The 15,128-nt window shown below is 45.7% G+C and overlaps 1 protein-coding gene across 2 annotated transcripts in view; it reads left to right on the top strand.

The window, feature by feature from the left end:
- LOC109874399 (ephrin-A5-like) overlaps positions 1-14,761 on the top strand; it is a 51,130-nt gene extending 36,369 nt beyond the window's left edge. Inside the window, exons 2-5 of one of the 2 annotated variants that reach the window (XM_020466281.2) lie at positions 4,866-5,158; positions 10,034-10,099; positions 10,235-10,315; positions 10,609-14,761. In XM_020466281.2, coding sequence (XP_020321870.1) covers positions 4,866-5,158; positions 10,034-10,099; positions 10,235-10,315; positions 10,609-10,733 — 565 coding nt within the window. In that variant the 3' untranslated portion in view covers positions 10,734-14,761. Of the gene's footprint in view, positions 1-4,865; positions 5,159-10,033; positions 10,106-10,234; positions 10,316-10,608 lie in introns of both variants that reach the window. The other variant, XM_020466280.2, reaches the window with a different exon arrangement.
- The last annotated feature ends 367 nt before the right edge of the window (positions 14,762-15,128 follow it).

Below are 15,128 nucleotides of genomic sequence, written 5' to 3'. Positions count from 1 at the left end.
TGGCCCAGGGCAGGGCGGGTTGGAGTTCCCTGGGGTGCTGTAAAGTGATAGGGCAGCGCGGGGGGGTTCAAATCGTCCCCCGGAGTGACGGGTCAAATGTCAAAACTCCAGCCCGGTGAGGGGGATCAGGGTCATGTTAGTCAAACACGGACTGAGGTAGACCCTTCCTGTATAACTCACAGATGCTTATACCATTACTTTGTGTCTGTGTATGTATGTACTCATTTGTGTGTGTGTGTGTTTGTGTTTAATGAGAGGGCTGGGCCACTCTGTTTGCTCTAAGCCTCATGGATCCACCATTTTAAAGTTCCCCTTCCGTCCCTTAGCAGCCCCGCCACCTACACAGCAGCTCCTAAGATGGACGACCTTGGAGTCATCCCCGTCACCGGGCTCAGACATTGGCCAAATACTGAGGCCCTAGATGAATAATGGTCTGTCAGTGACCTCTCACCCCTGGCCAGGCTCTTATGTGTCAGATTGATATCCCCCTGAGTGGAATGTCTGATAGTGATAGGGAGCATCTAGCCATCTAGACAGGCAATCTATTTGGGATCCAAGCTCATGCTCCATCATTGATGTTTCTGTTTTCTGTAGATCTAGGCGTCTGTTTCTATGATCTAGGGCTATATGTTACACCTGTTCTGTCCAAGGTGCTGAGTGTGCCATATTTAGTAGGGTTATTTTAACAAGGCTTGGGGTTCTCCAGTTAAGTGGCTTCTGAGCTAGGCGCAGAACACCCTGAGATCTCTGTGTGTGTGTGCGTGTATCCTTGAATTTGAGAACCCTGTGCGTGTAAAAGAGGTAGGGCACAGCTCTGTCATAAGTCCTGTGTGATGGCAACCTGTGTGAGGGTCTGCCTCGAGACCAGGGGTTTATGGTATGAGCTGTCAGCCCCTGGGGTTAAGCACTGAGTGAGTGATGGAGCCCTGCTGTGTCTTTGTGTGTGTGTCTGTGTGTGTGTGTGTGTGTGTGTGTGTGTGTGTGTGTGTGTGTGTGTGTGTGTGTGTGTGTGTGTGAGTGCCTGTTGTGTGTGTGTGTGTTGAGTGACACTCACTCCATGCTGCCTATTTGACCCTTTGACCACCAGAATAGCATCATCATTCATTAACCTGTCCTGTACTGTGACTTAACTTCTGATGTCATTCAGGGAAAACAGCTTATTATTACTGTAAATTTCTCTTCCTGTTTTTGTTTCTCTCCTTAGCACTCTAGTTCTCTCTCTCCTACTCTATATTCTGTCTATATTCTCTCTCTGTTGCTCTCATTGTAATATTCCTGCCATGTAGGACCTACCTCCCACAAACAGCAATGGGTTTACAATCTAAAATTCAGTTACTCTCGCCCTTGTCTGACAAGCTCAGACAAAACCTTTTGTTCCCAGGGAAATTGACCACAAAGAAAAGAGAGAAGTGTATTTAAAAAAAAATAGTTTCTCTTTTCTCATCCATTTTTGCTGTCAACACCCAGTCTGCCTCTGAACCCTGGCAGACAGCACTCCCTCTCTCTCTGTGTGTGTGTGTGTGTGTGTGTGTGTGTGTGTGTGTGTGTGTGTGTGTGTGTGTGTGTGTGTGTGTGTGTGTGTGTGTGTGTGTGTGTGTGTGTGTGTGTGTGTGTTTGTCTGCACAGATGTGTGTGATCACTGATCAGTGGAGGTAATGATGTCTGAACCATGGCTGGTGGTGGGGTTGGTGGCACAGGTTCCCAGTGCTATGAATGATCAGCCGGGTGGATGGGGGTCAGGTCCTCCTGCCCTGAGGGAGAGGGGGAACACCAGGAAGAGGGAAAGATAGACTCCATATGCTGACATCAGAGCCCAGGGTCAAATGACCAGATGTATTAGCCTCTACCCTGTGGGGCCACAGTAGTGAAATGACCTACCTAAAGAGCTCCCCCTAGAGGTCAAGGATATGAACTACATACCGTGTGGGGTGTGTGCTTGTGCGAGTGTGTAGAACACACAACAAATGTCAGGAGAATAGATATCAAGGAAATATTTTAAAACCCAAGCACAGAGACTGTGGTCTGTAATACACATTGCTTTAACCTATGATTGTTGACTCATAGGTTTTCAATGGAAAACAATGTAATTATGTGAGAGACAGTGCAGTTGAACCTTGAAATGTTTGCTCCCATGACCATTTAGTTTGTATTTAGACAGTTGTTATAGACCCATTATGTGGTTCGGGACAGGTTAGCAGTTTCATGTGGTCTGGGCAGGGAAAGTGTCTCCTCTTTTCTCCCATTGTTATAAAACCATTGGAATCTGACCTTGCTCTGACCCCACTGTAATCATGTGTTGTAGAAAACACCAAGAAGGCTTTCTCTCTCTCTCCTTCCTCCTCTCCTCCTCTGAACCAGGGTGCAAACCATTCATTACCCGTGCGTGGTCACCTGAGCGAAAGAGAGCGGGAGAAAGAGGAACAAAGATAGGATTAGAGGAGTAAAAAGAAGGATTATCGTTATGAGTGTGCTTTGTTAAGAGTACTTGCCCCTGAATCAGACATGAGCCTGTCTAAGTGGCTGTGAGTAATTCAGCCAATCAAGCGTAATTAATCCCAAACACGACAGTGCTAGGATTTGGGTGTCTTATTTTTTTTTTTTACTCTATTGGCTCATCGCGTTACATGAACAACTGAATTAACAAATGACGGTGTTGATTTCTTAATCACGTTGTCGTTCGTTTTAAATCCTGCGTTATTTACTTCCTTGTCTGCTACATTTATATTCGTTGTAAGAATCTTTGAACGTATCCGCATTCGTCATTGTTTTTTTGTGCAAACTCCCAAAAGGACTCTGAGAAAACGCCGATGTCCCAGTTGAGCTCTGTCTGTGCGTTGTGAAGCATTACTCTAGCCTGAAGACATTCACAAAAAGATTGAAAACTCACACTAGAGGTGCTAATGAGCTTCAGACTGAGACATATGTCTCGGCATTATGGTTCAAGAATATGGCTCAGTGTGGATCGATATTGGGCACTATCACTCACAAGGAAGGCTCTCTCAGTGTATCTGTGGTGAGCATACTCTCCAGGAGGGCCAGAGTAATCCTCTCTGCTGTCCCTGTTAGCTCATCTGACGTAAATCTTCCGCTCGGCATGTTCAGAAAAGTGACCACTCCTCACCTCTCGGTCAGACGAAAATCGAGCCGAACTCTCTTCTCTAATCCGTGTTAATCTTTATGGCAGGTCTCAGGCCAGATTTGAGTGACAGTTAGGTGAGAGCATCTACATGTACACACAGGTTGACTTGAAAGGTAGCATTAAAAGCTTAAGGAGATGGACAGACCATGCTGGCTATCCCACAGTGCCTCTGGCTGAGGAAGTGATACTTACTGGTGGCTTTCTGTGGTTTGGTTGCCCTCTGTCAGTTATGGTATCAGTGAAAGCCTCTGAAACTGAGGCTGATTGAAGCCCTGCTGTGTCTGCCTGGAGCCACAGCACTCAGCTGGAGCATGAGAAAAGTGGAGAGAAAACAAGGCTTTGGTTTCATGTTTGATCAGGCTATAACTAGAGAGAAAACAAGGCTTTGGTTTTGTGTTTGACCAGACTATAACTTGAGAGAAAAATGATGAGAATCACACACATTGACACACTCTCACACATAATATAGGATACACACACACACACACACACACACACACACACACACACACACACACACACACACACACACACACACACACACACACACACACACACACACACACACACACACACACACACACACACACACACACACACACACACACACACACACACACACACACCTCTGTTGCCCACCAAACCCAGTAGTACAGTCACTAATCCTGCAGCACATTTGCAATCTATATAATGACAACCTGATACCCCCAGCAGGTCCCAGCCAACACACACCACCCTTTATACGGGGTGGCAGGGTAGCCTAGTGGTTATAGCGTTGGACTAGTAACCGAAAGGTTGCAAGTTCAAATCCCCGAGTTGACAAGGTACAAATCTTTCGTTCTGCCCCTGAACAAGGCAGTCAACCCACTGTTCCTGCTTGAAGATAAGAATTTGTTCTTAACTGACTTGCCTAGTTAAATAAAGGTAAAATACATGTTAAAAATATGCCTCTTAAAGCCTGGAAATGTACGTGTCAGTGAGAACAGCTGCACTGCCGTCCAACGCAGGCTCCTCTCTCACCTGACCCTGAATCAGTTCTGAGTGGTCCTTTCCCCCCTGGAAAGGTTGTTAGGTGGGTGTAACATCTGCTCCTTGGCCTGTGTGTCTCAGTCCTTACTTGAGAAACCCACAGAGCCAGAGTGAGTTCACCCGTATGGGATCATCAGTGCTCAGCATGCACAGACGTGGTCTCCAGCCTGTTCCCCCCGGCCCCAGTGTGTCAATGAACAGAGGTGGAGTATTGAAGACATCCGCAGTATGTCAGTGATACCGAGCTCGGGCCATTAGCGACTCTTGAGACGTGCCGGCCATCCTATCCCAATCTGGCTCCACTAAAAGCATCAGAAATGCAACCGTATATGGCGCCTATGGGAATTTGTGTTTCCCATCACTCCACAGGAATGAATACCTGGCATACCTGGCAGTCTGAAGTGTCTGTCTTTCACAACACATCTGGTTTCATTTTCTCTAGTTTAGGGCTTTAGTTCACAAACATTTAGTGTATCTTATGTTATTCCCCTTTTCCAAGTCATCACCGACCTGACATGACACACTAGGTGAGAGCTACATAATGAAGCTCTTGGGTATACTTTACCTATCCAACAGTGTGAGATCAGTGATGACATCAAGACCGGTAGAGTCATGGAAATGTGTGATAGTATCAATACTATTAGACCTTGTAGTCTTGAAGACTCCTACTCCATAACCCTTCTGCTTTCCTTCCCAGGTTCTACCGGGGTGACTACCACATCGACGTGTGTATAAACGACTACCTGGACGTCTTCTGTCCCCACTACCTGGACTCTGTCCCAGAGGAGCGGACAGAGCACTACGTCCTCTACATGGTCAACTACGACGGCTACAGCTCCTGTGACCACACGGCCAAGGGCTTCAAACGCTGGGAGTGTAACAGGCCCCACTCCCCAAACGGACCCCTGAAGTTCTCCGAGAAGTTCCAGCTCTTCACCCCTTTCTCTCTGGGCTTCGAGTTCCGCCCCGGCAGAGAGTACTACTACATCTGTGAGTAATGGTAATCTTTATGGTAATTTAGCACATGCTTATAGTCAAATAAGCTTAAAGTTAACAAAAGCATTCAGTATAAAGTACGGGAATCAAACCCACAACTCTGCTGGTGCAAGCGCCATGCCCCAACAAATTGAGTTATCAGGGCCATGTATGCCTGAATACCACTCATTTACATATCATAGAAAACACAGTTGGTACCACAGTACAGGAATACAGGAATGCTTTGCTTAAAGGCAGAGAGAGAGAGAGAGAGCTGCCACAGTCTTCCTGCATGGCATGGGCATTTATGATATCAGTGAAGAGTTATTATGTTGTGGGCTCTGGCTACAATGGAAAAACACAACATGCTTAGACGATTCAAGGGTGTGATGTGAGGCCAAGCATTGTGAGTCCAAGCATGGAACTGACTGCGGGGGGGGGGGGGGAAACAATAACAGTAGAACTTTGTCCTGGCAAAGAGGTTCAAAACCCAACATTTGCCCGAGGGAATACATCTCCATTCTCATGGTCTCCATATGAAGAGACTTTGTTACAAACTCGCCAGGCTCAACTTTCTGCTGCTCGTGAGAAGGCCTCTGGAACACAAGCATCTGAAGCCATGTTTTTACAAGTCGAGTCTGAGCCCTACAAGGCAGAGATCTGAGACTAAATAAGAGATCGCACCGGGCGGCCTGCTAGGCTACAGTATTTCTGATTCCTCTTACAGAGATGGCTTCACTTAGGCCTACTCCTCAGTAGCCTCAGCTGCACGCCTCAGACCCCCGTCATGTGATTCAGGAGAAAGCTGCCTGACGAATCGGCAGTCCTTAAAGGCACATGATATGATGACCTGCCCAATCTCCTAGGATGTTATTCTACTGGATTGGATAGATTGAATAAAGGATGGTGTGGGGCAGGTTATGGACTTTACGTTAGGATGTCTCTCAGTCTCTGTTTAATGTGCTAATAGGAGAGCCAAGATGGTGTCAAAATAGCCATCAAGTATATATTGCCATACTGGCTTTTATAGTGAAACTGGGGGAGAGAGAATGAGAAAGAGAGACTGGCCACATGGCCTGAAGGCATTTCCTTCCTTGCCCCAGAATTATTATTCAACCGTTAAAGATTCACTCAGAAAAGAGGCTGTTTTTCACCAAGAACACGTCGCCTGCGAGGAGGATGAAATAACAAAAAGGCGTGTACGTAATCACACCCCAGGGAACATACCGAGGTGTACACTAACCTGCTCCAACATCATGTCCCTCTATGTAGTTCCAGAAAAGCTGGATATCTCACAATAAACCATGTGATATCCGTTTCAGTATCACATTGCATGTGTCTGATCTGTCAAGTATGACTAAAGAGTTACATTGTCAGATGATACTAGCACATGTTGTAACACTACTGGACAATAGAGCTGAGAACTTAGAGCAAGTAAGTCAAGTGTTTGGGGGTTGACATGTGCCGGTGACAACGACTCAGCACAGAGGACAGACAGACAACCCTTTGTCCCCCCCGTGGATAGTTAACCCCCCAGGCGACGAGAGGAAAGGGACGGGTGCGGTGGGACATGGGGTGGGTTAAATCAAATGCCTGACACCTGCGGTTGGCCCTGGGTGTGTCCGTCCGTCTGGCAGACAGATGTCTGCAGGAAGCTATCAGGGGGATCAGAAGGGGCGTCCTGGGGGGGGGGGGGGGGGGTCAAAGTTCAGCATGTCCTGATGGCTGGATGTGAACCCGGGCTTCTCCCAGGCTACAGCTGCATGTTTTTCTAAAATAGCCAATGGGGAAGTGTGATCCAAATCTCAGGGGATAGAAATCCAATTATCTGGGGAGACAGTGGAGAGTCTGTCTCTCTCTCTGTGACTAGGGCTGACTGTGTGCTGTAAAGCTTCAAAATCCCAGGTCCTACTCCGTACACAGTCTGAAGATCTACATAGATAATGAGATAAACCCTGTTCAACAGTGTGTTTGTTCCACTGTCTAGGGTTTTGCTTTGTTCCGACAGATACAAACTGATCACAAGGGAATCATCTGATCCCATCGTATTTATATCAGATCTCCAATTCATCTCCGGTCTATACCCCAGACTTAAGTTACACGGCATATGAGCCCCTAGCTTGTGTCTGGTCATGTGTGTGTGTGTGTGTGTCTGGTGGTGTGTGTGTCTGCGTGTGTGTGTCTGGTGGTTTGTGTGTGTGTGTTCGGGAGTGTCTGCATGTGTATAGTGTGCGTGGACGTGTGAGACGTTTATGGGATGGTGTGTGTTCACGAGAGGATGCTAATCTCCTCCACTGGGCCGCATGGCATGACTAACCTGGGATCTAGTGTCGCAGCGCGTGAGACGGGGTCGTAGAAAAGCAGCTCACGGCTGTGTGGGGTATTGTGGAGTCCAGGCTCTGTCTCTGTCTGTCTGATTGACTGACTGGGAATAGAAAGGGAGCTAGTACAGTCTGGCCTGAGTGCCTGCCACTGTAGGGGTGTGAGGTAAGTTACACGATACTCGCTGACACAGACAGAAGAGCCATGATTGACGCCACACTGCCAATATAACTCTCCACATCAAGTTCTAAAGACAATTTTTATCATATTTCATAGCCACGCTAAGTGCTTTAAAATCGTGACCTCAGTCTTCAGTCATGGAAATACTGACATGGCTCGTTTTTATCAGGAATTGACTGCCAGTATCATTCACAGGGAAGAAGAGTGTATCAAGATAGATGATAGGCTATAGGACACTCTATAGACAAACTTTATTGCTCTCTCTCTATCTCAAACACACACACACACACACACACACACACACATGCACATACACACACACCCACACACAAACAGCATGATGGTGCCCTGAGGGGTGGGGGTTTATGTCTAGATTAAGAGCAGCTTGAGACCCCAGGCAGGCCAGGAAATGACGGGGTCAGAACATAGGGGCCCATAGAGTTGGGGGTTGCTGGGTGGGAGAATAAGAGAGGCATTCTATAGAGGGGATGAATACAGTCACGGTCAGGGTCTGTCAAACTAGCAACAAGAACAAGATCTCAGTCACAACCTACTTTCAGAATAGAAGTGAGATAGGGACTTCAGAACTATAGCTTCTCAAGACATCACACAATGTGAAACACCCGCAGTCTAGTTTCTCACTTTGGTGACTACGTCCTAGGTGACATTGTCTAGTTGTTGACAGGTCAGAAGGTGAAGCGGCCTGAGTTGAAGTGACCTGCCACCATAGGGATTTAGTGAAGCAGCTGTCATATTTCAGTTATCCAGAGTAGACGTCTGTGTTGCAGGGTTGTGCTACTTTACTGCTAATAGAACCCAGTGGCAGGTGTTGACGGCCTCTGCAGCCAATCAAATCATTCATAGCAGATGGTGATGTTACTCTGAGCCAATCAAATTCTGTGTTGCAGATGTGGACAACATTTGGAGCCAATAGAAGTTTGAGTAGCAGGTGCAGACAGTTCTTTCATCCAATAGACGTTTGAGTAGCCGGTGTGGATGTCTCTTGAAAGCCAATCCAAATTGAAGGGGGCAGGTGTTTGTGTTGTTTAAATCTAATGGAAGTCTATGTCGCAGATGTTGCCCTCACTCAGTAGCCAATTGAAATGTGTTTCAGGTGTTGATCAACATTGCTAATTCATAAAAGTGGCCTACAATATGCTACATTCATCACAAGTTGCATCCTTTCAGAACCTAGAATAATAGTGAAGACATCAATATGAAATAACACAACGGAATCATGTAGTAACCAAAAAAGTGTTAAACAAATCATTTATATTTGCGATTCTTCAAATAGCCACCCTTTGCATTGATGACAGTTTTGCACGCTCTTGAAATTCTCTCAACCAGCTTCACCTATAATGCTTTTCCAACAGTCTTGAAGGAGTTCCCACATCTGCTGAGCACTTGTTGACTGTTTTTCCTTCACTCTGCTGTCAAACTCATCCCAAACCATCTCAATTGGTTTGAGGTCAGGGGATTGTGGTGGCCAGGTCATCTGATGCAGCAATCCATCACTCTCTTTATTGATAAAATAGCCCTTACACAGCCTGGAGGTATGTTGAGTCATTGTCCTGTTGAAAACAAATGATAGTCCCACTATGCGCAAACTAGATGGGATGGAGTATCGCTGCAGAATGCTTTGGTAGCCATGCTGGTTAAGTGTGCCTTGAATTCTAAATAAATTATAGACAGTGTCACCAGAAAAGCACCCCCACACCATAACACCTCCCCCATGCCTTATGGTGGGAACCACACATGCGGAGATCATCCGTTCACCCACACCACATCTCATAAAGATGTCCATTGCTCATGTTTCTTGGCCCAAACAAGTTTCATCTTATTATTGGTGTCCTTTAGTAGTGGTTTCTTCGCTTATTTGGGCTGTTGTCCTAATATGGACTTGGCCTTTTACCAAATAGGGCTACCTTGTCACAACACAACTGATTGGCTCAAACGCAATAAGAAGGAAATAAATTCCATTTGAACTTTTAACAAGGCCCACCTGTTAATTCAAATGCATTCCAGGTGACTACATCATGAACTTGGTTGAGAGAATGCCAAGAGTGTGCAAAGCTGTCATCAAGGCAATGGGTGGCTATTTGAAGAATCTCAAATGTAAAATATATTTTCATTTGTTTCACACTTCTTTGGTTACTGGTTGGTTACTACATGATTCCATATATGCTATTTCATCGTTTTGATGTCTTTATTATTCTACAATGTAGAAAATGTAGAAAATAGTAACAATAAAGAAAAATCCTGGAATGAGTCGGTGTTCTAAAACTTTTGACCAGTAGTGTGTGTCTGTACAGAATAGCTCTCAGGTCTTTGCTGTTAGCGTTGAAGTACGTAAGCATTGTTCTTAACATATCTGAAATGTTTTCACAGCTTCCACCATTGCTGACAATGGAAGGAGAAGTTGCCTACGACTGAAGGTGTTCGTCAGACCAGCAAGTAAATGTATTTCTGAAAGAACATGCCATTCTCTATTCTTTCAATCTGTGGACAACTTTTATTGCATTATGTGAAAGTCTGATATCAATCTTGGGCTCGCTATGAATGTTCACATCCCAACTCCTTTTGTTGCAGACAATTGTGTGAAAACTGTCAGTGTTCACGATCGGGTCTTTGACGTCAATGAGAGAGTGGACAATTCCCTAGAACCAAGAGGTTTGTTTGACTCTATAAAGTGTGTGTATGTGTCTTTGGGTGTGTGCCTGCCTGCCTGCCTGTGCGTGCGTGCGTTTATTCAGGAATGACAAATTGTATTTCCTGATACAGAATCCCGAAGAGGCTCTTATTTTCCCATTCTTCCAATGGTCCAATATGTCAGTCACATAGACAATTTATGGAATGACAAAGCCACTACTTAATTTCACACATTAATGTTTCAGTCTTGCATGTGAATGATGTCTCTTCTCCAATGATTCTTATCTCCTCCATCTTTTCCTCCCTTCATCTAGATGACACCAGCCACGAGTCAGCTGAGCCATCCCGAGGTGACGTCAACTCCGTGGGCCGGGTTCAGACCGCCGGCCTGCTGGTGACCTCCTCCCTGCTTCTCCTGGCAGCCATCTTGTCTTCATAGCGCCCAGCCTGAGGGTTTTAGACAGAGCGGAGTGGACCGCCCTGACTGGACCACAGGCCCCCCACAACCCCCAAGGAGCACTTTTTAACAGACAGTCTCTCTCAGTGCAAGGGAGACGAGAGACTTATAAGTGGAAGTCCTTTTTATAAACGTTGCTTTGGGGAGTTAAGATGCCAAAAGCCTTTTTGTCATTTTACTTTCCTGTGAATATTTGATATTTGAAGGCCATGGTATGCCGTTGAATTTGCTCTCCCCATACCCTCTCACACACTAACACACACACATGCTCCCTCTCTCTCTCTCTCTCTCTCTCTCTCTCTCTCTCTCTCTCTCTCTCTCTCTCTCTCTCTCCTCTGTAGCCACACCAAACATTTTGCAAGATTAAACTACGGAACAAAAAACATTTTCCAAACCCCCAAATGACTTTGATTGAGAATATGATGAAGTCGTGTGGCAAATGACAATTGATCGTTTGAAGAAGGCTTGTGACTGATCGGATCTGCCAATGGCAATGAGGCCAAGGCATACTGGCCAATCAAATGAGGCCAACGGTGAAACAAGGATCCAAAGCCATGCCATGGTTGTAGCTTGGAGAAATCCTGTTGCCAAGCAGAGGGTTGTCTGTTGTTTTATTTCCTTTGAAGAGTCCATTAGAAGTTCCTCTCAGGTGATGGGGGTGGAATTCAATGACTCAGAGACTGGGAGAGGATGTTTGAGATTAACCGGAGAAAATAAGCCCCCATGTTTAGTACTTTCTGTCCTTTTAGGGGAATTAGTGATTGATTAATGTATTTTTGAAATAAATCACATAATTCAAGTTTAGCAGCCAACACGGGTGTATATTTGCGAGGAGCGTGGGAGCTGATATGGTATTTTGTCAGGCAAATGTATTTTCCTATTTATTCTTGAGTCCTCGTGCTCTGTCCCTTTTCTGATGACTGTCCTGGTTCTGTCACTGTAACTACAGCAGAGAGAAGCCCAAAACATCCCACCACGAAAAAGCATCAGTCTCTCTTTTTGTTTAAGACGGGTATGCTTATATTTCATTACTCGTACACATTAAATATCTGGGCTTGGACTCAAAATGTAACTGAATTGGATTGTTTTTATCCAGCTGAGTTCAGGGAAGAGGACAGAGAATCGTTTGTTGTATCAGGGTGTAGGAATGTGAGTTATAACTGTGATCTTCTCTGTAACAGTAAACACAAACTATATGCGTACTAACAAGTCAGCCCATATTACAATCCACTACTTCATTTGGAAACATTGTCATAACCTTTACCAAACTACATTTACGTTTATAAACACAAGGTACAGGGATGACACCGTTCTGTAGCTAACACGATTAGTTTCAATGATGTTTTTAGTAGTATTCTTGGGTTCTGCCAGGCAAACAGCACACACTTGCATTGATATTGATATTGATAGGTTAGCGACTATGCAGTGATGATCCACCCACACGTCCCCGCAGTTCTCCTAACTTTGCAGGAAGGTTGTGGTAACGTTGTGGACATAAGGTTCCTCTATAGCAGCTGCAGCTCTGGTATGATTTAGCCGTGTCTTTGATGTCGTGTGGAGCAGCGTCCTTGCAGACCACATGCTGGGTGGCCATGCGTTGGTTATTTCTGGAATGGAAAAAGAAAAGACCACCAGGAGAGAGAGGGAGAGAGGTGTCCTGTTCAGTCTCTGGATAGGTTCACTAGTAGGGGTGAGAGAGGTGTCCTGTTCAGTCTCTGGATAGGTTCACTAGTAGGGGGGAGAGAGGTGTCCTGTTCAGTCTCTGGATAGGTTCACTAGCAGGGGGGAGAGAGGTGTCCTGTTCAGTCTCTGGATAGGTTCACTAGCAGGGGGGAGAGAGGTGTCCTGTTCAGTCTCTGGATAGGTTCACTAGTAGGGGGGAGAGAGGTGTCCTGTTCAGTCTCTGGATAGGTTCACTAGCAGGGGCGAGAGAGGTGTCCTGTTCAGACTCTGGATAGGTTCACTAGTAGGGGCGAGAGAGGTGTCCTGTTCAGTCTCTGGATAGGTTCACTAGCAGGGGAGAGAGAGGTGTCCTGTTCAGACTCTGGATAGGTTCACTAGCAGGGGAGAGAGAGGTGTCCTGTTCAGACTCTGGATAGGTTCACTAGCAGGGGAGAGAGAGGTGTCCTGTTCAGTCTCTGGATAGGTTCACTAGCAGGGGAGAGAGAGGTGTCCTGTTCAGTCTCTGGATAGGTTCACTAGCAGGGGGGAGAGAGGTGTCCTGTTCAGACTCTGGATAGGTTCACTAGCAGGGGAGAGAGAGGTGTCCTGTTCAGACTCTGGATAGGTTCACTAGCAGGGGAGAGAGAGGTGTCCTGTTCAGACTCTGGATAGGTTCACTAGCAGGGGAGAGAGAGGTGTCCTGTTCAGTCTCTGGATAGGTTCACTAGCAGGGGAGAGAGAGGTGTCCTGTTCAGTCTCTGGATAGGTTCACTAGCAGGGGCGAGAGAGGTGTCCTGTTCAGTCTCTGGATAGGTTCACTAGTAGGGGCGAGAGAGGTGTCCTGTTCAGCCCAGTGGACCGGAGTGAGCGATGAGGTGAGAGAGAGGCCCCAGCTGAGACCAATAGAAATCGGCGTCTCAAACCCAGGAACACTCGGTAAATATTTCCCTCAGTCCCTTCACTTACTTATATACAGTCTATTTAGTGTACTGACACTAACTCACCTCCTTTGTAAAGAGTCAAATGGACTATCAGTGAGAAATACATTTAGCCTCTGCCTCTGTAGGCTGTCATTGTGGGATTCAGTTTGACCAAATCTGTAGATAGGAAAAGTCCAAATTCATTGTCACCGACATTCACTTCGGGCAACATTGGGAAATACGGATCACCTTGTCTTATGGGTACTGTGTATCCAGCCGTGGTCTAACAGAACGTACAGTGTTAGAGCAGTGATTCTCACACTTCTTTGAAGGGCAACCAGAGTTAAGGGAGACATTGTTAATGTTTTTAGTGAGAAAAATGTAAATGTTTGATATAAAAAACAAACAGTTGATTTCATTTCTAAATGTCTTTTTGTATGAGAAACATGATCAATGTTACAGTCTATATCTGTCAATTCTGAATCCACCGTGCGGTTAGCATTATGTGTAAGCGTCTCAAATATCAACTGTGCTGTGTGTGTGTGCGTGTGCGTGTGTGTGTGTGGAGGTTGAAGTTAAGGTCTCTGCTATTGGAAGTGCACTATATCCATCCATGCCCATTCCAAGAACCAGACCACACTCTTATCGCTCTCCCCTTTTGACCAGACCTTTACTTAGTAGTATTTTCATCTGGAATGTGGTTTAGGTGCCTGATGTTTTGAGTTCTTGTACCTGCTTAGTGGTCTCTCCAAAATGGTTTCAGATGAAGCTTCAGTAGTCAGTAGCACCATGTTGTTGTACCTGAATTCAGGAGATGGAATGTCCATTTTTTTGTAAAGCTTGTTGAGTGCTGGTTTTCTGTGCATATCACAATGTCCTAAATCAGTTAACAGTAATTTTTTATTCAACCGTTGATGTAGTGTATTAGATGCAGTTTTGTTACAGGGTGAACAGTGAATCTGATTGGAGGAGCTCTTCACCTGAATTTGGTACCTGTTACTGTAGCCATTTAGCCTGAACCTAATGTCACTGTGCCCTCCTATGTACCCTGTCCTACTGTATGTATCTGTCCCCTGTCCTCTGTCCCTGTCTTCTGTACTCTGTCTTCTGTGCTCTGTCCATGTCCCCTGTCCCTGGCCTCTGTCCATGTCCACTGTCCCCTGGCCTCTGTCCATGTCCCCTGTCCCTGGCCTCTGTCCATTTCCCCTGGCCTCTGTCCCTGTCCTCTTGTCCCAGACCTATTGTCCTCACCTCCCCAGACTGTTGTAACTCCTCCCTCTCTTCCTGGTCTAAACTCGCTTCACCAAATCTTTCTGCAAATGTATTTCATACGAAGGCCATTATTTGTAAATACACGTGTTGGAGCAGCTATGACTAACTACAACAAAAAAATGATTTAATAAAAGTTGTTTGTCATTGTCTCTCAAATTTGTAATGTCTTTTCTTTTTTACGTAAATTGAACTGCTTTGTCTAATGGGGCAGCAGGTTAGCGTGTAGGGCCAGTAACAGAAAGGTTGCTGGATCGAATCCCTGAGCGGACAAGGTAAAAGTCTGTTGTTCTGCCCCTGAACAAGGCACTTAACCCACTGTTCCCCAGTAGGCTGTCATTGTAAATAAGAATTTGTTCTTAACTGACTTGTCTAGTTAAATAGTGGATGGGAAATTAAATAGAGACAAGCTACTGCTCTTTGACAAAAATGGAAGATAACTGTCAATAAGCAGTACGTGTTAGGCATCCAAAGTTGTTTATTTACACTCCTTACTGCTGAACAGCTGTCATTCTATTATCTGAAG

The sequence above is a fragment of the Oncorhynchus kisutch genome, linkage group LG29 (genome assembly GCF_002021735.2).
Source record: "Oncorhynchus kisutch isolate 150728-3 linkage group LG29, Okis_V2, whole genome shotgun sequence".
NCBI lineage: Eukaryota > Metazoa > Chordata > Actinopteri > Salmoniformes > Salmonidae > Oncorhynchus > Oncorhynchus kisutch.
This window is presented reverse-complemented; position numbering and strand designations above follow the sequence as displayed.